This window comes from Apodemus sylvaticus, chromosome 22 (genome assembly GCF_947179515.1).
Source record: "Apodemus sylvaticus chromosome 22, mApoSyl1.1, whole genome shotgun sequence".
NCBI classification, from domain to species: Eukaryota; Metazoa; Chordata; class Mammalia; order Rodentia; family Muridae; genus Apodemus; species Apodemus sylvaticus.
This window is the reverse complement of record NC_067493.1, coordinates 44,740,050-44,764,179: the sequence shown is the minus strand read 5'-3', so window position 1 is coordinate 44,764,179 and position 24,130 is coordinate 44,740,050. Positions and strand designations below refer to the sequence as shown.

At 50.6% G+C, this 24,130-nt stretch overlaps 1 protein-coding gene across 7 annotated transcripts; it reads left to right on the top strand.

Annotated features, from left to right (window-relative positions):
• Window positions 1-821: 821 nt before the first annotated feature.
• Window positions 822-22,561, top strand: Kmt5a (lysine methyltransferase 5A). Of its 7 annotated transcripts, none has more exons than XM_052167471.1 (8): window positions 822-932; window positions 6,523-6,638; window positions 7,753-7,909; window positions 11,125-11,344; window positions 11,700-11,787; window positions 17,415-17,474; window positions 20,016-20,206; window positions 20,751-22,561. In XM_052167471.1, the coding sequence occupies exons 1-8, from the start codon at window positions 923-925 to the stop codon at window positions 20,959-20,961; spliced, it is 1,053 nt and encodes a 350-aa protein (XP_052023431.1). In that variant the 5' UTR covers window positions 822-922; the 3' UTR covers window positions 20,962-22,561. The 7 variants fall into 7 exon arrangements, with proteins under 7 accessions (XP_052023431.1, XP_052023433.1, XP_052023432.1 ...); XM_052167472.1 differs by lacking the exon at window positions 822-932 and adding an exon at window positions 4,952-5,656; XM_052167476.1 differs by lacking the exon at window positions 822-932 and adding an exon at window positions 6,195-6,301.
• Window positions 22,562-24,130: the final 1,569 nt, after the last annotated feature.

Sequence of the window (24,130 nt, the reverse complement as noted above, 5' to 3'; positions counted from 1 at the left end):
TGACAATATGGGATCCACACTGAGAGTGTGTAGTCCACAAAGAAAATTGGTAGCGTTACCTTCCCTGCATCTAAAGCCAAGGGCACTCAGGACACTGTGCTTATTTGGGACCTTGGCTGCATTGTTTTTCTGGAGTTAAGGTGGCTATGTAGCAGTAGTAATATTTACCCAGGGTCTAAAGGGAAATTGTTGGGTGTGTTCCCAAGGAGCAAATAAATTCCCTGGATAGTCTATGATCCCTTCTGTAAAATCGGCAGGTAGTTTGGGTGGCATTTTTGAGGTTGAGTTTACCCACTGACCCAGTTCATAGGAGTTGTACCACAGAGATTACATACTGGAAGAACATACTTTTTGAAGTAAGCCTTTGCAACGTAGGAGTTCGAATGAAATTGCCAAACTGAGGGTGGACGTCAAGGTGATAGAGATGACAAACTTCTGAACGTGATCTCTTGCTTAAGAGCATAAGGAAAGGTCGACAAGTCAAAGGTCTGGTTTCCGGTCAAACCTAAGGCAAACCGGAAGTTTCCGATCAGGTCCACCTCTATACCGGGTCCTCCAACTGAATTTTGACGAACCTGAGGTGGAGCTTCAGCCAGGGGAGGGCGGAGCTTTCAGTTCCTCCCTCCCAATAGCAGAAGATGAGTTTTTCTATCTCAGCCAATCAATGTCTGGAGATAATCAAATTTAAAGTCCCCCCACCCTCCACTTGGGCTGCAGGCCCTGCCTCCTGCAGAGAGGCGGGGAGAAGGGCGGGCCCTGGCCTCGAGCCCGCCAATCACAGTGGGCATCCCGCGAAAGAGCGGGCGGCCGCGCCAATCAGCACCCGCAGTTGCAGTCTAGCTGAGCAGTTGGCTACAGTTGTTGCAACTTTTTTCGAAAGCTGGGTTTCCCGGGAGATTCCAGGCCGTGACAGAGCCGGGCCATGGCTAGAGGTATTTGTTAGGGTGGCCAGCGCAGGAGGACTGCCTAGCCGAGAGCCGCACTGCTGGGAACGCAAGGCGCGGGAGCGGCCGCTCACAGGCATCCTCCTACGGTGGAGCGCGGGGACCCGGAGGGACAGGGGACTCCTGGGTGCTCCCGGAGGACGTTCCCCTCGTCGGGCAGTGCTTTCCTGTCTGGACGCGTGGGCGCCTGTGGTTCAGCCAGTCTCCCCGGAGCTGGCATATCCGTTTGTCAAAGCTCATGGAAACTTAGCGCAGCGCCCCTCTAGGGAACGGTTGTTACCGATGCCGCGAGCCTGGCTGCTGAAGGGGGTGACCCCGAGGCAGGGAGCAAAGTGCTGACCTGCATCTCGGGCAGTGCGCGCCCCTGAGTCAGCTCTGTCCCGCGGGGTCAGGCCTGGTCCCACTGGTCCTTTTCGGGGTGAATCTGGTCCCCAGGTGCCTGAGGAGCAGCCCTTCACCCCTAAGATGAGGCAGGACTTCAGTCTACTGGAGATGGCGTGGGTGGACTTGTGCGGCTGTGCAAGGCAAATCCATCTTTGAAAGCATAATATGCTGTCAGGACAAAAGCCCCTGTTATGCGGCAAAGGGATCTTCACCCGCTGGCCATTTCTAGCCTCTGTGTCACACGCGAAAGGACCAAAAACTTGAGGGTGACTAGAGAATCAGTTTTGTCTGTTTGTTTTTGTTTTTAACATGGAGTATTTTCTCCCAGTACTAAGACCTCATGTATTAGTGGAAAATTTCCTTAATGCAGTCTGCTCTGTAGAACAGCAATCACAGATTAATTTGTCATTCATTCAGGGAATATTTATTGGGTCTTTTAGTGTGTTCTACACCCTATTGTATTATTTATTCTGCCAGCATTCCTACAGGGTCTTTGGAGACAAGACTTCTTCAGTTCTTCAGATAGTAACCAGAAATGAGGCATAATGACCTTCACGTTAAAGTATTTCACTGCCCAGAAAATTAACATTATTCTCCCCTGTAAACCTTCCCTCTCTCCGTTTCTTTCACTTTGTAGCACCTTTTCCTTCTTTTCATTTTTGTTTGTTTGTTTTGCTTTGTTTTTGATACGGACTCTCAGTACCTAGTCCTTACTGAAATGGAAGTAATTATGTAGACCGGGCTGGCATCGAACTTGCAGTGATCCTCTTGTCCTTGTCCTTCAAGGACATTATACCAAGTTTAACACTAAGTTTTTTTTCCTTGGGGGAAAAAGTATCTAGAAGTATATTTAAGTTGTCTGACTTAGTTATAAAATGATGAATTCCTACTTCATTTCTATCACCACAAAACAGCTTTTTTAACTTTTAAAACTCTTATGTTTATTTAACATGTATGGGAATTTTGTCCATATGTGTCTGTGCACCATGTGTGCCTGTTGACCACAGAAGTGAGAAAAGGCTCTCAGATCCCCCTGAAACTGGAGCTGTAGAAGGTTGTGGACAGCCATGTGGATGCTAGGAACCAAACCTTGGTCATCTGGAATAGCAGCCAGTGCTCTAACCACTGAGCATCTCTGCATGCTACCACATGACAACATTCTGGTCTCCAAGGGCACTGCATACATGTAGTACACTGACATACATGCAGGCAAATCACCAATGTATTAAAATAATGAGTGGGGGAATAAAACTTGATTTGATTGAGCTGTGTGTTGGGTGGTTGAAAGCTTTAAATCCCAGCAATCAGGAGGGGCAGAGGCAGCTGCATCTCTGAGTTTGAGGTCAGCCTGGTCTACAAATCAAGTTCCAGGACAACCAGGGATACACAGAGAAACTCTGTCTAGAAACACCAAAACAACAACGAACAGCTTAATTAAATTATAGAAAGAATACTGGCTATTATCGAAATATGGAAATAATTAATATTGAGAATGTTTTATTACCTCAGTTAACTTATATCAAATCTGTATAAACCTATATAACATGTAGCTCTACAGAGGTCAAAGGTGAAGTCTGAAGTCACTTCAGCTGCGCTGTGTGTCACGCTTCAGCCTTTCTTTCTTAGCCAAAGAGAAGGACAGAGTTGTCGAGCTTCTGCCTAGTACCGTGACCCTCAAGGCTGGCTATGTACTCCTTGGACCTAGGGCCTAACGCTTGCTATACAAGCTCTCGTATCCTCTCCACATACCACCCCCACACTCCCTTTTTGAGACAGGGCCTCTCTGTATAGCCCTGGCTGCCCTGAACTCACCGTGCAGACTAGGCTAGCCTCAAACTCACAGAGATCGGCTTGCCTCTGCCTCCAGAGTACTGGAATTAAGGATGTGTACTACTATATCTGGGGCCTGGCTTTGGTTTTCTTTTCACAGAGAGAGTTTTAGGTGGAGACTCACTATGTAGCTGAGGCTGGCCTAGAACTCAAGCACCCCTGCCCTCAGATTGCCAAGGAACTGGGTCTTAACTTGGTTTCAGCCTCTGAGACTTACTGCTGAATAAACTCATCTTTTCTAGTTCCTTCTGAACTCTGGCTGGCTGGTTCAACTCAGCTGGCTGACTCAAAACTCCTCCCCAAGCTGACTAATTCAAATTGTTTTATCTCAGTTTCTGACGGAATTGCCTCATACTAACTTGGGCAATCTGTTCTAATCTTCTGGCTTCTTCTCCTTTTCTGGCTTATTCTGTTTTTACCTGTGAATACTTTGAACCCTCTCTGCAACCTGCCTCTGTACAACTGTCCTGGTAAAACTGCTCTCTCTCCCTTTCTGCTCTCTCTGTGATGTTCTGTAGGTAGCCTCTGTTCTTGTGAGAATTGGGTGTATACTATTCTGTCAAATCTTCCTCTGATCCGTCACTTGTCTGCCGCTCAATTAGACATTACTTTCAAACATAGGTGCTTCCGTCTACAAACTCACTTTACCTTCATTATTTGGGATTATGGGTGTGCGGTAAGGGCCTTGTCTATAGTCCAGCCAGAGTAGACATGCTGCTGGATTCAAATCTTTCTTTGCTTTGGTTTGGTGAAGGGGTTACAGGAGTGAACCACCAGCTGCTCTCTTTTGAGGAAGGTCAGCCCATCTTCCATCCATCCTGCTCTTTTCAAACTGTTCACCTTTCTTCCACTTTCACAGTCTTCCAGCAGCTATACAGTACAGATTTTTGTTGTTGTTGTTGTGTTGTTTTTTGTTTTTTTGAGACAGGGTTTCTCTGGCTGTCCTGGAACTCACTTTGTAGATTAGGCTGGCCTCGAACTCAGAAATCTGCCTGCCTCTGCCTCCCAAGTGTTGGGATTAAAAGCATGTGCCACCACTGCCCGGCAACAGTACAGATTTTTATCACCTGATTATTCCTTCCCTTATTCTTCCATTGCTCCAGGGATCAATTCCATAATAGTCACTATGGCCTACAGGGTCCCCGGCCCCTGCCCCTGACCCCCACGCACACTTCATTGCCCTACAGCCAGCTGTTTTTATATTCACTTTTGAGTATATATGGGCTGGAAGAATGCAGGTACGTAGTCAGAACACAGCTTGATAAGTGGATTTTTATCTGGTATTTGAATTCAGGAGAAACATTCCTTATGCAAAGCGTAGTTAGATAGCAGAAGTGGGTTCCAATCCCATTTCTTCCTTGTCATAGTAGATAAGTCATCTGTCCTAAGCCTCAGCTTCCATAGGTGTGTGAGACAGGAATAATAGTATGTTAATAGTCAGGAGTTCTAATGAAATGATGCACTATTAAAGGTCCTAGCACACTGCAAGCATTCAAGCTATGATATTGTTGTTGGTTTATACTTCTCTGAAGTCCTAGCAAGAATAGTTTGTAATTCTATGTTGTTATTTTGTTTGCTTTTTAAACTGTCTGACTTTACAGCCCAGAGTGGCTTTAAACTTGCAGTCATTCTGCCTTAGTCTGCCAAGTGGAGACTGGAAGCATGAGCCATGTACGGTCCAAATGGATAGTTTCCATTGCTTATTTGCAGAATTTAGGATTGAAACCCATGGCTTCCTGTGTGCGAGGCTCTTGTGATTTACCAAGGTCACTTTGGTATCTTTTTTTTTTTTTTAACTTATGTGAGTCTCCAGTATTCAAGGGTGGAAGGCTCTGCAGTGGGATGGGAAGTTCGAGTTTGAGGTAGGCCTCTAACTTTGATTGTTATTAAAGCAAGTTGATGAGGTGTTAATGTCCTGAGAGTGGCTTGTCCTGTAATCGTCCTCAGTATAAGATTTTTTTAACTGGAAGGGAAGAATAAAGGGCCCTGAAACAGCCCTTTATTATAAATGTTAGGAGGCCCCTTGGGTAGGTCATGGGAAACAAGGCTTTGGAATTTTAGTAACTAAGACAGAGTGCGAGACTAGGGAAGTGACTTAGTTGTGTGGTGTGGTCCTAATGCGAAGGTAAGAGCTGGGTCCTTTGCGTCTATGACTTTGCACAAATACAGAGAATCTTTGGCCGCATGCCCTAACACAGCCATCGCACACCGGCACAAGACAGTACCAGTACGCAGTGACCAGAGTGCTGGAATCCTGCCTACCTAGGCAGTTTTCTTAAAGGGAGGGCCACTGGAGCACAAGGTGGTGACCTGCTTGCAAAACCCTTCGGCCTCGCTGTAGCTCCTCCCAACTTCAATTTCTTCATCTGAAAGGGCCAGGAGTAGCGCGGTTAGGAGTGCAGTCACTCTGGTCTGTTGGCTCGGACTGGAACCTAGATGTGAGAACTTGGCCAGCTCCCTCGCTTCTGAGTCTCAGTTTCCCCATCTGTAGGAAAGAGGTAATAACGGTGTCTGTCTTCCCTGGGCTGTTCTGAGGCGTAAACAAGATAGCGTGGCAGAAGAAGCACCCCAGCAAACTTATCAGGGCTAGCCAGGGCTCCCTGACTCCTCGGGGCCTCCTACCGGCCACAGGCTGAGATCGCTTAGCTTTGAACCAGGGCCCATCACTTCCTGGTTCTGTGGCCCTAGAGACTTCCCCACTTTCTACTGGGATGCCCACGGGGCGGACGCCCAGGCTCTTGTGAACGTCCCACGCATGCACACGCGGCCCAGGTGCGGGCTCCGGGCGCCGTGAAGTCGCTGCGTGGAGTGGCCGGGGGCGCGCGCGCGAGGGGCTGCGCTGAGCCGGGATTGGCCGTCGCGCGCCCTCGCGCCCGCCCCGCAGGCGCCTGGCAGCGCCGCCCCTGCCCGCGCCGTCCCCGGCCTCGCTCCGGGCCCGGCTGCGGCGCGCGCGGGCGCCCGGCCTGCTGCGGGCCATGGGCGAAGCGGGCGCCGTGGGGCGCCGCCGGCCCTTTCCGGGAGCGCCGCGGCGGCGCTGGTGGCGGCGGCAGCAGCAGCAGCAGCGGCGGCGGCAGCGCTGGTGGCCGGGCCGCGGCGAGGGCGAGGGTGCCGGCCGCGCCGCCATGGGCCTAGCCGGGCTGCAGGTGGGTGTGTCGGGCCCGGGCGCATGGGGTGGGGCGGGCGCAGGAGGCCCCGGCCGGGCCGGGTGGGAAGGGCGCCGCGGCTCGGGCCCCGGGACTGCGCAGCCGGGCCACCTGTGTGCGGGCTTGGAGACATGGCTGCGGCGGGCCCCCGCGGTCCCGCTGCCCGCGCCGCCGCGCCCTGAGCGCCCCTCCCCCGCTTCCCCCGGGTCCCCCCTCTCCAGGCAGGAAGATGTGCAAGCCCCGCGCGGTGGAGGCGGCGGCAGCGGCGGTGGCGGCGACGGCCCCGGGCCCGGAGATGGTGGAGCGGAGGGGCCCGGGGAGGCCCCGCAGCGACGGGGTAAGCAGGCTCCTTCCCCGCACTGAGCAGCGCGCCAGCCGGGCCCGGGCCTCGCGCACGTGGGCGCAGCAGGGGTTCCCCCCCCATCGGTGCTCGCTAGCAGGACTGGCCTGGGGCAGCTTCCTTCTCTGCCGCCTGGCCACGAGTGGCGGTCCCGCTCAGCTGTGACCCCTGGCTGGCAGTGTCTGACCTCGAAAAGTTTGACTATGGCTTTGTGGCATTTACCGCCCCTCCCAAGACCTTGAGTCCCTGTTGGTGGCTGCTTTCTCAAGGGTGTCCAGAGCTTGTCCTCGACCCTCTAGTATCCAGAGTGTCTGACTTGGTGTTTAGTTGCTTACCAGGCTTCCAGGCCCTGCATTGTTTTGGGGAGAACCCACTAGGAGGAGAGGCTCCACACCCAAAGACACCAACACAGCAGTGACCTGTACTGACAACCCCCCCCAACCCCATCCCCCCCCCCCCCCAGCCTGCTCCAATGTTTGCAGCCAAGGTGCGGTTTGCAGTGGAGTGACCGCCCTAAATGCGCTGGCCGGCAGCCTGTGCGCTCGCTCATTGGCCTCCCCCATCACTCTGCCACAGCATTGGGAGGTGCTGAGCTGTAGTGGCTTGAGAAGGGCTAGGCCTGGCGCAGAAGGTTAAGGCACTAAGCAAGCCCTCCCAGTCGGCCTTAGCACCAAGTGGTTAATCAGGTTCCCTTAGGCCTGTTTCGGTGCTGGTGACTGACTTCCTAGCCTGGGGAGATAACCCCTGACTCAGCCCAGCCCTTCGAATCCAGAGTCAGTTTTTCCTGGGTCATTCTGACCTCCCTGCTGCTGGTAGGTTAGCTCTTTCCTTAAATGGACGGTACCTTCGTTTAAGGTCTTGTCTTCTGCTGGCCAGACTTATCCCTTAGGGACTTGGTTTAGAGAGTGTGTGTGTTCAGAAACCTGGGGCTTCCAAATCTGCCGCAGCTCTCCTGAGGAAGAGCTCTCCTGGGGCTGGCATCTTCTGGTTGGCATGTCCCAGAGTGGTGATGAAATCTCTTTTGTATTCCTACCTCCCCTTCTCGCCCTAAGCCTCTGTGGGATTGTCGTTGTTTCCAAGCCTCTTTCAGAATCTGTGTTTGTCGTTCTAGGAGAACGTGTTTGCTGGGCAGTCAAAGATCTATGCCTACATGAGTCCGAACAAATGCTCTGGAATGCGCTCTCCACTTCAGGAAGAGAACTCGGTTGCACATCACGAGGTCAAATGCCCAGGGAAACCATTAGCTGGAATCTACAGGAAGCGAGAAGGTAAGCCCTGATTGACCTCGCAATACACACGCAGTCTCTTGCATCTCTGCTGGGTGTGAGGGAGGTATAAACCATGTTCCTCCTCAAGGTGACAAACACACAGGTGGAAAAGGGGAGGATGTTCCGGGTGTGTGTGCTGTGGTCTGACGGGTTTTTCCTATTTTCACAAGAGTTTGCATATCCTTCAGGCGTGTCTTGCCACATCACAAAAAATAACATACCCAACCTGCAATCGGAGAGGCTTCTGACTGTTAAAAATGCAGGGAAAGTGAGTCCAGGTTGTACTGAGCAGCCAGCCAGCTGACTGCAATGGGAAGTAGACCCAGGGGATCAATTAACTTACCGTGTACGGTAGGGCCTGACCCCATTTCTACAGTTTCTTTCCGTTCAAGCGTTCTGTGTTGCTTTCCAAAGCAGTACAGGCTGTGTGTGAAATTTTGAGTTAAATCATAGGCGGGTGGTAAGGCTTGCTAGGTAGAGTACTTGTGAAGCATGTGAGACTCTGGGTGGATCTTGAACATTTTACAAAACAAAAAAAAAAATTAAATAAAAATATAAGGCTGGGGTGGGGGGAAGACCAAGAGTGTGTGATTATTGAGAAATTCTGTGGAAGCCCAAAATTGCAGTGATTTCAAAACCATCATGGCTTACAGTATGACTCTGTCCCACTCCACTGGCCAGTATAAGGAGAATTGGGATGTGGCTCAGCGGTGTGACATTGGCCTAGCAAGCGGAAGGCCCTAAGCTTAGTTCCTAACACCTCAAGAAGAAAATTCCTCTCAGTGCTACGAACAAGGCAATCTTCTAAGAATCTTGCTTTCTCCCAGATATGCCCTTTTGGAGCTTCAGTGGCGAAAGCTCCACAGTTGATTCCTGTGGAAGACTCCTGCCCAACCGAGCTGAGCAGCCCCCCCCCCCCCCAGCAGCTCTTTAGGACAAAGCTGTGTGTTTACCAATAGAAGCATCAGCAGTGCTAAAGCCCAGCTTCTCACGCTGTCTCTGAGAGCTAAGGTCAGGGAGCCTACCCCCACGTATGAGGCTCTGCTGCCTGAGCTTCCCGGCAGCTTAGATTCTAACTGTAGGTGCCACTTGGAAGGAGGGGGTTCAGGTAAGCCACAGCTCTTCAGTGAGTCCTGGGTGACATTGTCTGTCAGTCGAGAGAAGTCCCATCTCACCCATTGGCCGAAGGTGTAGAAGGCCTTGAGATGTTGCAGCTGCATTACCACGTGTGCCTACATCCTTGCGTCAACAGCTGTCAGGAGGGAGGGTACCTGCCGCCCAGGCTTGATCAAAGACCCTGTCTGGGGCCGTAGCCACCTTTCATCTCTTCCAAAATTGGGCAGAGTGAGTATTGGCCTTATGATGCCCAGGGCTTACTGATTCCTGGTGCTGTTAAATGGCAGTGATTAGAATTTGGAGTCACATGAAGTCACATTGGAGTGAGTGGGGCTGATCCGGGTAGAGTTTGGGGTTTTTGTTTTAATTACGTTTACATATTCTTTGTGCTCGCGCTGGCATGTTCATTCAGGGTTCAGAGGAACACTTACAGGAGTCAGTTTTCTCCTTCAAAGGTCATGAGAATCAGATTTGGGGACTTAGGCTGCTATTACCTGCTGATCCATCCCATGCTCTCCACTCCACCCCCCTCCCCAGGTTTTTTTTTTTTTAATGCCTGTGCTCGGAATCCAAACTCAGGTCTTCATGTTCTGTGATTCACTTAACTGACTAAGCCAGCTTCCCAGTTCCACCTTCCTGATACCTATGATACATCTCTTTTTCCTTCATTTGCTGAGCTATAATTCAGGAATCGAAGTTTATTTGCCTATTTTGTAGAACCTGGGATAGAACCCAGAGACTGGGCATCTAGGCAAGCACTCTACCACTGAGCTAACCCAGGTCTTTTTTTTTTCTTTCTCCCGACACAAGCTCTCCTGTAGCCTAGGCTAGCCTCATACATCCCATGCAGCTGAGGATGGCCTTTAAGAACTTGAGTTCTGCCTCCACCTCCCAAGTGTGCTGGGATTATAGGCCTGTGCCACCATGCCAAATTTTACTCGGGCTCCATCCCCAGCTCCAAAGTGTGCACGTGGGTGATATTTCATGTGTCTGCAGTCACACAGCTGGCACCTCTAAGCGCAGACTGTTCTTGTTACCCCACAAAGAACTTCCCCATTAATACTCACTTTGCACTCCCCATCCCCCACAGCTCTAGGCAGCCTTGAAACTCCTCTCTGGGCCTGCAGCTTTGCCTGCTGTGGGCATGTCATGCAAATGAGGTCATGGGATACATAGCCTTTGTGTTTGGCCTTACTAGGTGCTTCTGTCAGAGTCAGCCCTTGCTGCGTGTGGTGTGTGTCTGTGCTTTGTACCTTTTTATGGCTGGATTGTAACTGTTGCCAATGTGGACAGACCACATTTTAACTATTCGTACATTGGGGGGGGAGGGGTTGGAATGTTTGCTCTTCTGACTAATGTGCATAAGCTACCACAGTTCATGTACAGATTTTTTTTGTATAGACATGTGTTTTTAATCCCCAGTAGATGTCAGACTGTGGAGTTTCTGGGTCACATGATAATTCTATGTTTAACCTTGTAAGGAAACCTCTAAACTGTTTTCTAAAATTGGTGTGCCACCTCATATCTCTGGGCAGTATATTAGTTATTTGCTTTAAGAAGTAAATCATTAAATCCATTTTTTAAAATAGCACACAGTTCACCAGCACCAAATTTGCACACTGTTATCAGCAAGGCTATTTGTTGTGTGCCTCATGACAGGATGCGTGCCAGTCTGCCTAGGTGCCATCCGGAGAAGCTCTGGGAGCCTGGGATTTCACCCTTTTTAGAAGGAGGGTTTGTTTGGCTAAGATTCTGAAGTAGAGCTTGCCAGGCAGTGAGTGCAGAAGAGTTGTGGCTCTGTCCTCGCCCCACCCACCCGTGCAAGTGAGCTCTTGCTTTGGAACTGAGCTCATTTTCTTGCGTGTGAGGCCAATGTCTGGAAGCCTCTAGCTGAGCACTCTGGCTCTCTCCCATGTCCACACACAGGCCCAGGCCCTGGCCCTGTCTCCAGGTACTTGCGCCTGAGTGGTCAGTGGCACAGTAGGCTCCGGCTTCTTCCTGACACTCACCGAGTGCTCCTAGCTTAGCCTGTCTTAGAGAACAAGTGATAACCAGTGCATGGAGTAAATAAATCCCTGTTTCCCACCTGTCCTGAGCAGAGAAAAGAAACGCCGGGAACGTTATCCGAAATGCCGGGAAGTCAGAGGAACAGAGGAGCAAAGATACCAGGAGGGGTCCCCTGGCGCCTTTTCCAAACCAAAAATCTGAAGCAGCAGAACCTCCAAAAACTCCACCCCCGTCATGTGATTCTCCCAATGTAGCGGTCGCTAAGCAAGCCTTGAAAAAGCCCCTGAAGGGCAAGCAGGCCCCTCGGAAAAAGTGAGTAGCTGATCCCTCTCCTCACATGCTCGGGCCGCCTGCGGCCTTGCTCCAGGCCCATTGTGGGTGTGTGGACGGCTGACTGGCCTCTCTTCCCCTGAGTCATCACACTTTGTGGTGTTTCACTGTATGTGTGTGTCAGGGTCCAGAGGTCAAGGCCTCCCTCCCTATCTCTTCCCCAGAGAGGAAAGAGCAGCTGTCCTGGAGTCTGCGGCCCGCCCAGGTACATGAGCAGATGTGTACCCAGGTCCCAGCGCACTGAAGTGTTTGAGGAATGAGTGTACAGGGACTACCTCCTGGGTCTGAGCAGGGCAGCAGGCCTCATGTTTATTTTCTCCCCTCCCCACTTACCCAGGTCTCAGGGGAAAACCCAGCAGAACAGAAAACTCACAGATTTCTACCCTGTGCGAAGGAGCTCCCGGAAGAGCAAAGCGGAGCTGCAGGTAAGGTCTGGTCAGCTGTGGCAGGGAGGTGAGGAGCCCGGTGGGTTTGGGTAGCGTGTGTAGGTGGACCCTGGGGCGCGTCTTTTCTAGTAGAGATGATCGTCAGCTTGCTCTCCCTTCCTGGTGGGCAGGAGGCATCCCTAAGGCCCCTGTAACATGTGCTTCATGGCATAGAAAAATCAGATCAGCTCTTCCAGGATGTTTGGAGAGTAGCATCTGCCTGTTCTCTCAGGAGCTTCTTTGCCTTAAGCCTAGAAGTTTCTAAAGCACAGTAGCTCGGAAGTGCTTACTGAGTGCTGGTGGACTGTACTCTTCATGTCTGTAAAATGCCTGGTGAAGTCTAGGGGTGGAGACACAACTGTAATCCTAGAACTCAGGACAGAGAGAACTGACAGAAGTTCTGAGTGATCGAGTCTGAACACCAAGATCCAGTCCAGACAGGGCTACATAGCAAGATCCTGCCTCAAAAAGGAAAAGATATGGTAGTGAGTTGTTAGGAAGATAAAAGAAGTAGATCCACATAGATGTGGTGGTCAGTCCAGCTCTAGGAGAGTAAGGCCAGATCGGCAATTTGAGAGCTTCCTTAACTACATAATAAAACCCTGTCTGAAAGCAAAACTCACAAATAAAATGGGCTCCTAGGGCCAGGGGCATGGCTCAATTGGAGTTCTTTCTTTCTTTATTTTTTTTAAGATTTAGTTACTTTTTATATGTAAGTACACTGTAGCTGTCTTCAGACAGTCCAGAAGGGGACGTCAGATCTCATTATGGATGGTTATGAGCCCACATGTGGTTGCTGGGAATTGAACTCCGGACCTCTGGAAGAACAGACAGTGTTCTTAACAGCCGAGTCTCCAGCCTCTCAGTTGGAGTTCTTACTTGTCATGTTTCTAGAAGTCCATAATTTCCATTTCTTTTTTTTTTTTTTTAAGATTTATTCATTTGTTGTATGTAAGTACACTGTAGCTGTCTTCAGACACTCCAGAAGAGGGCATCAGATCTCCTTATGGATGGTTGTGAGCCACCATGTGGTTTCTGGGATTTGAACTCAGGACCTTTGGAAGAGCAGTCGGTGCTCTTAACTGCTGAGCCATCTCTCCAGCCCCCCATAATTTCCATTTCTAACACTGTATAAACTGGAGATGGTGGGTCTTGTCTATAATCCCAGGAACTGAGGAGGTAGAGACAGAAAGATCTAGAGTTCCAGGCCAAGTCGGAGGTGGTGATACATGCCTTTAATTCCAGTACTCAAGAGGCAGAGGCCAGCTTTGTCTGTAGAGTGAGTTCCAGGACAGCCAAGGCTACACAGAGAAACCCTGTCTTGAGGTGGGGAGGGGTTAAGGGTAAGTTAGGTAGAGAATCTGAGGCCAGTCTGAACGATTTGAGATCCTTTCTCATAAACGGCTGTAATGATGTAGGAGTGCAAATGGCAGGCAGCGAGCTGAGACTGGCACCCTCCCTTGTTTCCCTGTATAGTCCGTTCCCATCTGCCTATTGCCGTCTAAACATGAAGTGGCTTATAGGGAAGAAAGCAAGCAGTCTGGGTGGCCCCACCCGTGTATGCACTACCCAGTGGGCAACCTATCTGCATGGCTGCAGCCGAGTGTGGTTATTGCCTCTCTGTTCCGAATCCCACTCCTACGCCAGGGAGCCAGGCTCAAGCCCTTACTCTCCTGCACGTCTTTTTTGACTCTAAGGCTTCTGATCACCTCGGAACAGGGCAGAAGGTCAGACTGAGCATTTCACATACTGCCGAGATTCCCTCGGTATCAGAGGTGGCAGGACTACATGCAGAGCTTCCGGGTGAGGGAGCTTTAGAAGCCCAGAAGAGGGGGTCTGCTTTCCCCTCCCTCCCCACTTGCCCACTAGTTTTGACTTCATTTCTTGTGAAAGGCAGTGCCTTAGCCAAGAATGAGCTGTTGTAAGCGCCTGCCAACAGTGGGAGGCTGTGCTGGGTCACTCTGGAAGGCTGCATTGCAGAGCAGAGGTGGTGCGGGCCTCGCCACAGAACCCAGGGCTCCTCCCAGCCATGCAGGAGTCATGGCAGGCCCCATAGGGGCTGAGGGCCGCTGGGGGGGAGTGTCTAAGCCAGCGGTGCTAAAGAAAGCCAGGCTTTTAGCCTGGAGAGGGACTGCAGAGCTCACCTGCTTCCTGCAGCAGGGACGCTGTGGCAGGGAAAGCACACCCTGTCCCCACAGAGGTAGAGCAGGAGCAGCACAAGTGCCATGCTGTGCCCCTCACTGTTTGTCTTGGCTCTGATGAAAGAACACTGTTTCCTGTCGCTGGCGTGGCAGTGAAGTGACAGCTGCCCATGGTTCTGTGGATGTGGCTGTCACTGGCAGAGTTTGTATTCTCTCAACTGCAGAGCATAGCAGCAAGGTCTGTCAGAGCTGAAGTTCCTCTTGACCTAACTAGGTTAGGCTAGGGGCTGAGGAGGTGGGCCAAGAAATTGGACTTGACCAGCAGCCAAGAGTGAAGTCAGAGTACCAAGCTGTAGGGTGCCCTGTGGCGCTTAAGAAAAGCTGGTAGGGCAGAACCAGGCCCAGAGTTCAGAGCCGGGGGTAGGGATTTGGACCATAGGGTTTGAGAACAGGGCAAGCCACAGGGAAATGCCCCCAGCCTCGTGGCACCACACAGAGGCGTCTCTGGGCTTCCTGGCTGCCTGCCCATTGGTGGGGTGGTAACCACACTGTAGCAAAAACAACTATTGGCTGTGCCCGGGCCTCCTCCTCCCTGATGATACTCCCCAAGGACTGCAAAGAGCCATCTGTCCTCCCTGGCCACCTTCACGGAGGCCTTGCCTACCCCATAGACAGAGAGTGTGCTTACCAACTTAAGATCTCTAGGAAGTGCTGGAGCACAGCAATAGAGCCCTTGTCCCGCTTGAGGCTGTAGTACAGTCACCAGTACTGTCAGGAGGACAAAACCTAACTGCCTGCCTTTGGATGGTTGGTAAGATGGAGTTGTTTGGTACAGTGGTGAGCCTAAGGCTCCTTGGTCCCCAGGAATCTACAGTTTCTCTGAAAAGGTGCCTGACAACTCCAGAGCTAAGGAGGAAACCAGCGGCCGATGGATCAGAGGAAAGGTCACACTAGGCAGGAAGGACAGCTGCTCAATAGCCTGGGGCTGGAGAGCTGGCCTTCTGGAAGAGCCTGCTGGATGGGAAATGGGGGAGGTGAGACATTGAGGCCCGCCTCTTACAGAATCTACTCACATCAGAACAAGTCCAGCATGGTGACATCCGCCTTTAATCTCAGCACTCAGGAGGTAGAGGCAGACAGATCTCTGAGTTTAATTCCAAACTCCCTCAAAACAGAAAAGTGTAATGATTGGAGAGGTAACCCGCATCCTGGGTTATGTCGTGCTTTAATCTCATTACTTGGGAGTCTCTTACAGGAGGGTTTGAGTTCCATCCCAGCCTTGATACATAGTAAAAGGCTACCTTTTTTTTTTTAACTAGTCTTTGTTTTCCAAACAGTGTCTGTCTATGTAGGCCTGGCTGCCCTGGGACTCACTCTGTAGAACAGGCTGGCCTTGAACTCAGGGATCCACCTACCTCTGCCTCCCCAGTGCTGGGATTAAATTTTTCAGTAATTTTGATTCATAGATAAAAAGATTTTAAGTAGATAAAAAGCAATTCAGATACTTCTCGGAGACCCGTCCCCAACCAGTTCCATTATTACCATCTTGAGTCATTAAATCTGTCACTAGACGGGAAGTAGTGCTGAGCTTCCCGTTAGGTAGATGTATAGGAGTGACTTCTCTTAGAGTTCTGAAAGAGCTGGGTGTGGTGGGGCTCGTAACAATAACAACAGCACTCTTTTCAGAAGATTCCTGTGGGACTAGGTAAAGAATGGAGTCGTCTGTGGGACTAGGTAAAGAATGGAGTCGTCTGTGGGACTAGGTAAAGAATGGAGTCAGGTTGTAGTGGCACTGAGACTCGAGGCCCGACAGAGCACGGCAGTGCGTGCCAAGAAGAACGTAGCTAGATATCAGATACCTGCTCTCACACACTCAGCAGTATCCCAGGGCCTCTGCCAGGGCTGGTGTGGACTGAACGACTGGCTGGTTGTGCCCTGGTCTCAGTCTCTGCCTACAAAGTCTAGCAAGAATGTGAGTTCAACAGGTGTCAGGACCTTCACTGTCTTGGTCAGTGTTTCTATTAAAGGGTTTATTCAGCTTAACACTTCCACAATCAACTTTGCTGTTGATTACCAAAGGAAGTCAGGACTAGAACTCAAGCAGGTCAGGAAGCAGGAGCTGATGCAGAGGCCATGGAGGGATGTTTCTTACTGGCTTGCTTCCCCTGGCTTGCTCAGCTTGCTTTCTTATAGAACCCAAGACTACCAGCCCAGGGATGGCACCACCTACAATGGGCCCTCCCCCCTCGATCACTAATTGAGAAAATGCCCCACAACTGGATCTCATGGAGGCACTTCCTCAAGGGAGGCTTCTTTCTCTGTGATGACTACAGCCTGTGTCAACTTGACACACAAAACCTGCCAGGACACTCCACAGAGTGCAATCAGCCAGAGGAAGTCCCTCCATGCTGGTGAGCCCAAGTGCTTTGGGGCATGTGGTGTCTCTATAGCTCCCTCTTGTTCCCTAGCATCCTGTGTAATTAGAGGGCACAGTGGGATCCAGGACGACATGGGAGTTCCCTGGCTCCTCTGTTCCTTGCTGTGTCCTACTGGTTAGGAGGCACAGGCATAGCTCAGAGACCTGAGCGAGCGTGGACCTCCAAGGGAAGTATGGGTTAGCTAGACGGGACAAGGAACAGAACTGTCCTGCTTACAGGTGCAGCCTATGACCTGTTCTGGTCCATTCATCCATTTATTCATTTGGTGGTGCTGGGCATTTAAGCCATATGTATGCTGAGCAGATGTTGTTCCTCTCGGGCCTCCGTTTCTAGTTTATTTTATTGAGATAGGCTCTCACTAGATTGCCCTGCGCCTCTGCTCATTGAACCCCTTGGTAGCCCTAGAGCCCTGTGTTTCAGATCCTGGTAAATTCAAACTGTTAAGTAGTAAATAGGACAAACTTCGTGCTTAAGCCTCTGGAACAAATACCAGAGATAATAAAGGTTCATTCTCTGTCACTGTTGTAAAGACTTCGGACTATTAGTTGACTCCTGTTGCTTTGGGTGTCATGGAGGGCATGTGGGACAATACTGCTTTCCTGACTGCCAGAAATGAGTGACTAGACAGATGTCTGACTGTCCCACAGAGTGGCTTAACGGGGACCCCACTTGGACCCACCTCTTAATGGATTCAGGGTTTCCCAGTATTTACCACAGGGCAGACCATTCGATTTCACAAGGACCCTTGGGGAACACTTAGGATCCAGACTAGTTGGGTGTGGGTGGTGCCCACTTATATCCCAGGGCAGGAGGAGCATGAGTTCAAGGCCACCCTGGGCTTACAGTGTGAATTCCCTGACCCAGAAACCAAAAGAACAAAGGCTGAAAGCATAGCAGGCCAGAGCTGTGTGCCTATGTCCCGGGCAGAACTGGGTGAGGTCGCCAGTGCAGGTGGGCGAGGAGAGGCGTGCTCAGGGCTGTGACAGCATGAGCTGGCCGTGGCTTGGCTCGTGAACACTAACTGTTCTCTTCTTTCCTCTCCACACAGTCTGAAGAAAGGAAGAAAATAGACGAGTTGATTGAGAGTGGGAAGGAAGAAGGCATGAAGGTAAGGCCCGCCCGCTCCACACAGCTCGGACAGCCGCCACGGCCCTGATGTGCCTGCTCAGTGGCAGCCACCTCTGTAGTCACGGAGCCAGAGCCAACAGTTGTGACACAGGCATGTCAGGAAGGTGCAAGCAGCCGCTGGCTGCTGAGCTTTGGAGATAGTCAGTTCTTCCTCTGGTTTGTTTGTTTGTTTGTTTGTTTGTTTGTTTGTTTTATTGTGGAATGAATGTTTCTCTTGTGTGTATGTCTGTATACCACATGTGGGCCTGGTGTGCCCAGAGGTCAGAAGAGGGGGCGTTTATTCCCCTGAAACTGTTAGGTGGTTATGACTCAGCGTGTGGATGCTGAGAATTGATCCCAACTTCTCTGGAAGGATGAGCGTCCTCAATTGCTGAGCTGTCTTTCAGCCCCATTTTTTAATGTAACTTTTAAAAAGATTTTTATTTAATTATATGTGTGTCTGTATATCTATATGTATCTTTCTGTTTTACATAAACGGAGTAAGGTTCCCACAGGCCAGAAGAAGGCATCAAACCTCTTGGAGCTGGAGTTGCAGGTTCTAAGCTGCCCAGTGACCGGTGTGGGTGCTGGGAACTGAGCCAGGCGCTCTGGAAGAGCAGCAACCGTGCTTGACTGCTGATCTGTCTGTCAGCCCCTTGCTTTGCCTTTGTTTCAGACAGGGTCTCTCTCCTTATGTATTCCTGGCTGTGCTGGAACTCATTCTGTAGAACAGGCTGATCTCAAACTCAAGAATGTTGAAATTAAAGGTGTACACCACTACACCTGGTCCTGGGTAATTATAAAAAAGAAAAGTACTGTGGGAATGGTAGCAGTTTGTCAACCCATCTGTCTTGCTCCAGAGGCTGAAGTAGAGTGGTTGTAAGGTTATAAGATCAAGTCTGAGCCGCGCGGTGGTGGCACACGCCTGTAATTCTAGCACTCTGGGAGGCAGAGGCAGGCGGATTTCTGAGTTCGAGGCCAGCCTGGTCTACAGAGTGAGTTCCAGGACAGCCAGGGCTATACAGAGAAACCCTGTCTCGGGGGGGAAAAAAAACCAAATCAAAAAAACCAAAAAACAAAAACAAGAAAAAGATCAAGTCTGGCCTGAGTCACGGAGTCAGTTCAGTACACAAAGGAGGCTGGAAATGTAGCCTGTGGATCTATGTCTGCCCCGCTCCATCGCTGTACATGGCCTTCTGAGGAGACAGAACGTGGGGACTTTTGACTGCCTTTAGCCCAGCTGGGCTGGGGAACACGCCCTGAGACACCGCAGGCTGAGTGCTGGAAGCTAGAGCTGGTTCGGGGCTCCCCAGGCCTGCAATAAGGCCTGGGCTGTGGGCTTTTCAGACTCTTGGACATCCAGGCACCGCTGGGTGTCGAGGAAGAGCTGAGAACAGTTGGACAGCGGCTAGCTGCGGACTGGGAGAAAGGGGAGCAATGCCCTGGCCCAGCATTGAGAGTCTGTAACTTAGCAGAGGCAGGTTGGAGCACGGAGAGGCCTTCTACGGTGGAATTAAGCTGCAGCTCTGTAGACAAATGCCCTCTCCAAGGCTCTCCACAGCGGATCATGATAAAGGAGACAGTCAGTGGTTCTAAGCTGCTTATTGGCTGTTCATTGTGAGGAATGGATGCATACTGTACCTTACGTCACAGAGCCTCTGGGTCTCAACCCGCTCTTCCTTCCCAGGCTTCCTAGCATGGCTTCCTATCCAACAGTAGTTCAGTGATAAACCGCTTGCAGAGCATCCACAGAGCCTGCACTCAATCCCTAGCCCTCACCCCTAAGGAAGGAAAGCAGCCAACAAAGATGATTACACAGAGACGATTAAGTTCAGCGCAGGTGTCGAGCTCTGAGGAGCAAGCTTTTCTCCACATGGGTCTTGTTTTGGTGCTGTGGATTGACTGAGCCCTGTGTGTGCTAAGTTTGTGCTGTATCACTGGGCCCACACACAAAAAGGTGTGGTGATAGTGGATAGGTCTGTTCTAGGAGTGACGGATTGAAAGCCTTCTTTTTCCACCTATAACCCAGACACACAGACTTAGTCCTTGGGCCTGGAGCAGCCATCCATTCTGTAACTCCATTTGTAACAGAGGGAAGAGAAACACCAGAGGTTTTTGGTGGATCACAGGCGCTTCAGGACACTGGGCTTTGCGTATCCCCCGATAAGCAGAGACCCTGATGGACCAGAGTCCCCAGTAGCACCGTGCCCAAGCTTTGTGGCCTTGGGCACGTGGCTGCCTTTCTAAGCCTCAGTTTTCTCCTCTGTGCCCACTTGACAGATTGCAGCTGGGAGCCTGACATAAAGAGAACTTTGAATGGGCATAGAGGAGCTCTTGACTAGGAATGGGAATGATCTGAGGCTAGACCAAATACATACAGTGAAAGCTATGAGGCCAGCCCACTCAGTGCAAGTGGGTTTTATTTTTATTGCGGTCCAGCCAGTAAAATTAGTAAAGTATAGTCCAAGCCCCTTGGAAGACATCATGCCTGTTGACACCTGCCATATTTTTGAACCCATGCTGTCTTGTCCCTTCCTGACAGATTGATCTAATTGATGGCAAAGGCAGGGGTGTGATTGCTACCAAGCAGTTCTCTCGGGGAGACTTTGTGGTAGAATACCATGGAGACCTCATTGAAATCACCGATGCCAAGAAGCGGGAGGCCCTGTACGCACAGGACCCCTCCACGGGCTGCTACATGTATTATTTCCAGTATCTGAGCAAAACCTACTGGTGAGTACCCAGGGCGGCTTCTTAACCCTGGGGAGGAAAGGCAGACAGCGGTGCCCAGGGCCATTCCTGAGTCTGTGATCAGTTTCCAGTTCCAGTTAGATCAGGATCAAATCTCAGTGTAGCCCCGGCACGCATCAAGCTCACCAGCCTCCTGCCTCAGCCTTCTGAGTGCTTGGATTGCAAGTGTAAAGCGCGTTGTCCAGAGAGAGCTGCTCCTTTCTCCTCCCTAGTTAGCCTTGGAATTGGAGCCACCCTTGAGCAGGAGATGACTCATCCCCTAGAAGCCTGCTCCAGGCGCAGCCCTTCCCTCTGGGCGCTAGTCTGAGGAGCTCTGCGCAAGGGCAGTTGCTCCTTCCTGGCTGAGGTCAGGGAGCCGGTTCTTACAGTTACCTGCTCACCTCCATAGAGAGTTCTTTGGGTTCTGTCCATGAGCTCTGCATGCAGGCCTCTCGGGAATTAACCTGTCTTTCGAGCGAGGCATCCCTCACTGATAAAGTTAAAGCCTGTTTGTCAGTGTAGTCCCCTGTCTCTCCCACCACGCCAGCGTGGATGCCACTCAAGAAACGAATCGCCTGGGGAGACTCATCAATCACAGTAAGTGTGGGAACTGCCAGACCAAACTGCATGACATCGACGGCGTGCCTCACCTCATCCTCATCGCCTCCCGAGACATCGCAGCTGGGGAGGAGCTCCTGTACGACTATGGGGACCGAAGCAAGGCCTCCATCGAGGCCTACCCCTGGCTGAAGCACTAACCATGTGGCCTCCCTGCCTCCCTGCCACCCTGCCTCCTTCAAAGGACAAAGTGCCCTCAAAGGGAAATGAAATTTTTTACACACACACACACACACACACAGACACACTTACTCTTAGCTAATTACTTCAAATGTTTTTAAAAAGTATATTAAAGATGCCTTTTCATGTAGTATTTAAATATCTGTTACAGGTTTCCAAGGTGGACTTGAACAGATGGCCTTATATTACCAAAACTTTTATATTCTAGTTGTTTTTGTACCTTTTTGCATACAAGCTGAACGTTTGTGCTTCCCGCGCAGTGTAAGACTCGGCACAGGTTTTAGAGAATGGAGTTGAACATGAACTAGGAAGCCGGGCTCTGCCCAAGATGAAAGCCAGGACTCCCCCGCACCCCACGTCCAAGGACAGGCCGGTGCGAGGGTGCTGCCACCCCCACGCCCAGCCTGGACGGGATGTCTCCAAGCTCTTGCCCTCCTCAGCGTCCTGACAGGCGTACACACCAATGTGTGTGATTATTTTTTAGCAAAAGTTTCACAGTAAGCTAGTCTTCCCCTCTGCTTTACTCCAAAGCTTACTGAGCCCGGGGTTCGGAGGCCCGGCCAGGAACAGACCTCCTCCACAGGCTACGGCTTTACCAGGCACCTCGAAGCGTCAGGGTGGACAGTCAGACTAGAGGCGGGCCGGGAAAAGCACTGTTCTCCTGCCCAAGAAGGGCAGGTCTCCTGAAACTGCATTAATTCTTTATAGAAATGTGAACACTGAATTTATTTTAAAAAAATAATAAAAACAAAACATTAAAAAAATAAAAAAAAATGAAAAAATGGAAAAAAAAAACACCCACAGAAAACAACTTAACATGTATATAGGTTTTTTGAAGGGAGTGAAATGAATGCGGTTTTCTTTTCTTTGGGGTTTATTTTATTTTTTCTTTTTGACTTGGCTGGTTGGTTTGTGTAGAGAAGATTTGAAATGGTACTCTATTCTAATCAAAAGTGAGGTTTTGTAGTGGGACCAGAAATTACTAAGCCCACTCCCCGTCCCCAACCCCAGTTCTGCTGTGTGGGAAGTTCTCTGCCTGCTGTCGAGGCAGAACCCCTGGTATCCCATGAAGATGCCGTCGACTGTCAGTCTGGGACCCCTGCGAGCATCAGGCCCAGATGTGTTTGGCACTAGGGTACCTGGCCGCCAGCAAGGCTTGGCCAGAGAACCAGGATACTTGTGTTTTGACCTGAGAGAGCAAGAGCAGGTGGCTTCCTTCTCCCTCCCTGGGGAGGGCTAGCCATTCACCTTCAGTCCAGGGGACTGGGGTTCGGGAGCCAGGTCTGAGAACCTACCCTTGTCCCCAGCACCCCATCTCCCAGCCTCATGATGGTGCTACCTAAGAAAGTCTTCCCCGCACCCTTCGCCAGCCCAGTCAGTGGTCAGACTTGGAGGAGGATCCGACAGGAGGGTGGAACTGTGAGATAAAAAATGTCTTGGTTGTACCTGTTTGTGGCTTAGCTTTGTATTTAAATAGCAAACAAAAGAGGAAATAAACTTGAAACTTATTTGTCATCTTAAGAATAAAGCAAAAAAATTAAAATATTTATTGCCAGGCAAGGCCACCTATGTGTTGTTGTTCTTAATAAAATGGAGGTGGAATAAAATAGGGGGAAGATGACTGATTTGCCCTATAGATGCTCTTGCTGCCAAGCCTGATCACTCAGGTTTGATCCCTGGGACCCACACACATGAAGAAAAGCGAGATCTTAACTTCCTGCCCAGTGAACTTTGAGGTTTGTCCCAGGGAGCCAGAATGCAAGTGTGTTTGGAATTTGGCTTCTGATTAACCTATACAAAAGGGGTGGATTCAGAGGGTTCTTGGGAAGGTTAGGGATGTATATGGAACCTCTGGGTAATGGCCAACATGAAACATATATCCTAAATGGTAGCTGCTATAGTTAAGACTCAGGTATTCCAGACTGGCCTGAAACTCCTGATACTTCCTGATGCTGGGATCATAGATGTGTATGCCCACGCCAGCTCCATTGTGGAGTAGTAACTCCCCCTGGCCCCAAGACAGGGCTTTCCTGTGGACCCCTGGCTGTCTTTCAGTGCACTCTGTAGAGCAGGCTGGCCTCAAACTCGGGTCAGCCTGCCTCCCAGATGCCTGGGTTAAAGGTATGTGCCACCTCCCTCACCCAGCTGTAGATTTGCCTCACAAGATGGCTTAACATTACTCAGTCCTTCCTAAAGCTGCACCCCGGTCCCTGCCACACACCATGGCTTTGTCGTTCAGGACTTGTGACCTGTTGGGACTAGATGGCTTAGAGATCCTGCATGCCTGTCAAACTGGAGCAGTCTACCTACAAGGGGTGTCTGCAGACTTGTTCTTTGGACATTTTCACACCATCCCTTTTAGAGGACTCTGGTCATTCAGTTTCCTCCTACCCAACACTGCTGCATAGGATACCCAGAGATGCACTGATAATGAAGAAGCCCACGGTGACCAATACAAGCATCCTTAAAGGCAAAATCCATGCTTTCAAATTCTCTTAAGTGCTTGGGGCTGATAGCCAGTGAGTGCTTCCCAGTTCTGATACCGTAGGCCGGACGGCTCTGTGTAAAAGCTCTCTACCTGTCACCCTTAATCCCAGAACCTGGGAGGCAGAGACAGGTAAATTTCTGAGTTCAAATTCAGACTGGTATACATGGTTGTAGAACAGCCAGGGATACACACTAGTGCCATAAGACCCACACAGCTGGATACTGGCTGGTTGTGCCACACATGTTTAATCCCCGTATTCAGGAGGAGGGGGCATGTGGAGTTCCAAACCAGCCAGGGCTCAATAATGCAGGACTCCAACAGGGAGAAGGTGGCACAGACCAAAGAATCCCCAGAAGCCAGAGCTGGCACATAGCAAATTACAAACGAATGAGACCATACTGCAACAAGATGGCAGGCTAGAACTGCCTCAAAAGCCCTCTGGGGACTGGGAGGGTGGTTCAGTAGTGAAGAGTGCTGACTGCTTTTCCTGAGGACCCAGGTTCAATTCCCAGCACCCACATGGCAGCTAACAGTCTATAACTCTAGTCCCTGGGAACTTGACATCTGATGTTTTGCTTGCTTCAGTAACACTGCGAAGTACTTTGTACTAATCTTGAGCTCAAAAGCCTTGAGTCCCCTTT

Excerpts from the sequence above, each read along its gene's own strand:
- Kmt5a (XM_052167470.1), top strand. The coding sequence starts at position 6,134 with ATGGGCGAAGCGGGCGCCGTGGGGCGCCGCCGGCCCTTTCCGGGAGCG. Across the intron at positions 7,910-11,124 it reads AATCTACAGGAAGCGAGAAG|AGAAAAGAAACGCCGGGAAC; the intron begins GTAAGCCCTGAT and ends TGTCCTGAGCAG. Across the intron at positions 17,475-20,015 it reads GGAAGGAAGAAGGCATGAAG|ATTGATCTAATTGATGGCAA; the intron begins GTAAGGCCCGCC and ends CCTTCCTGACAG.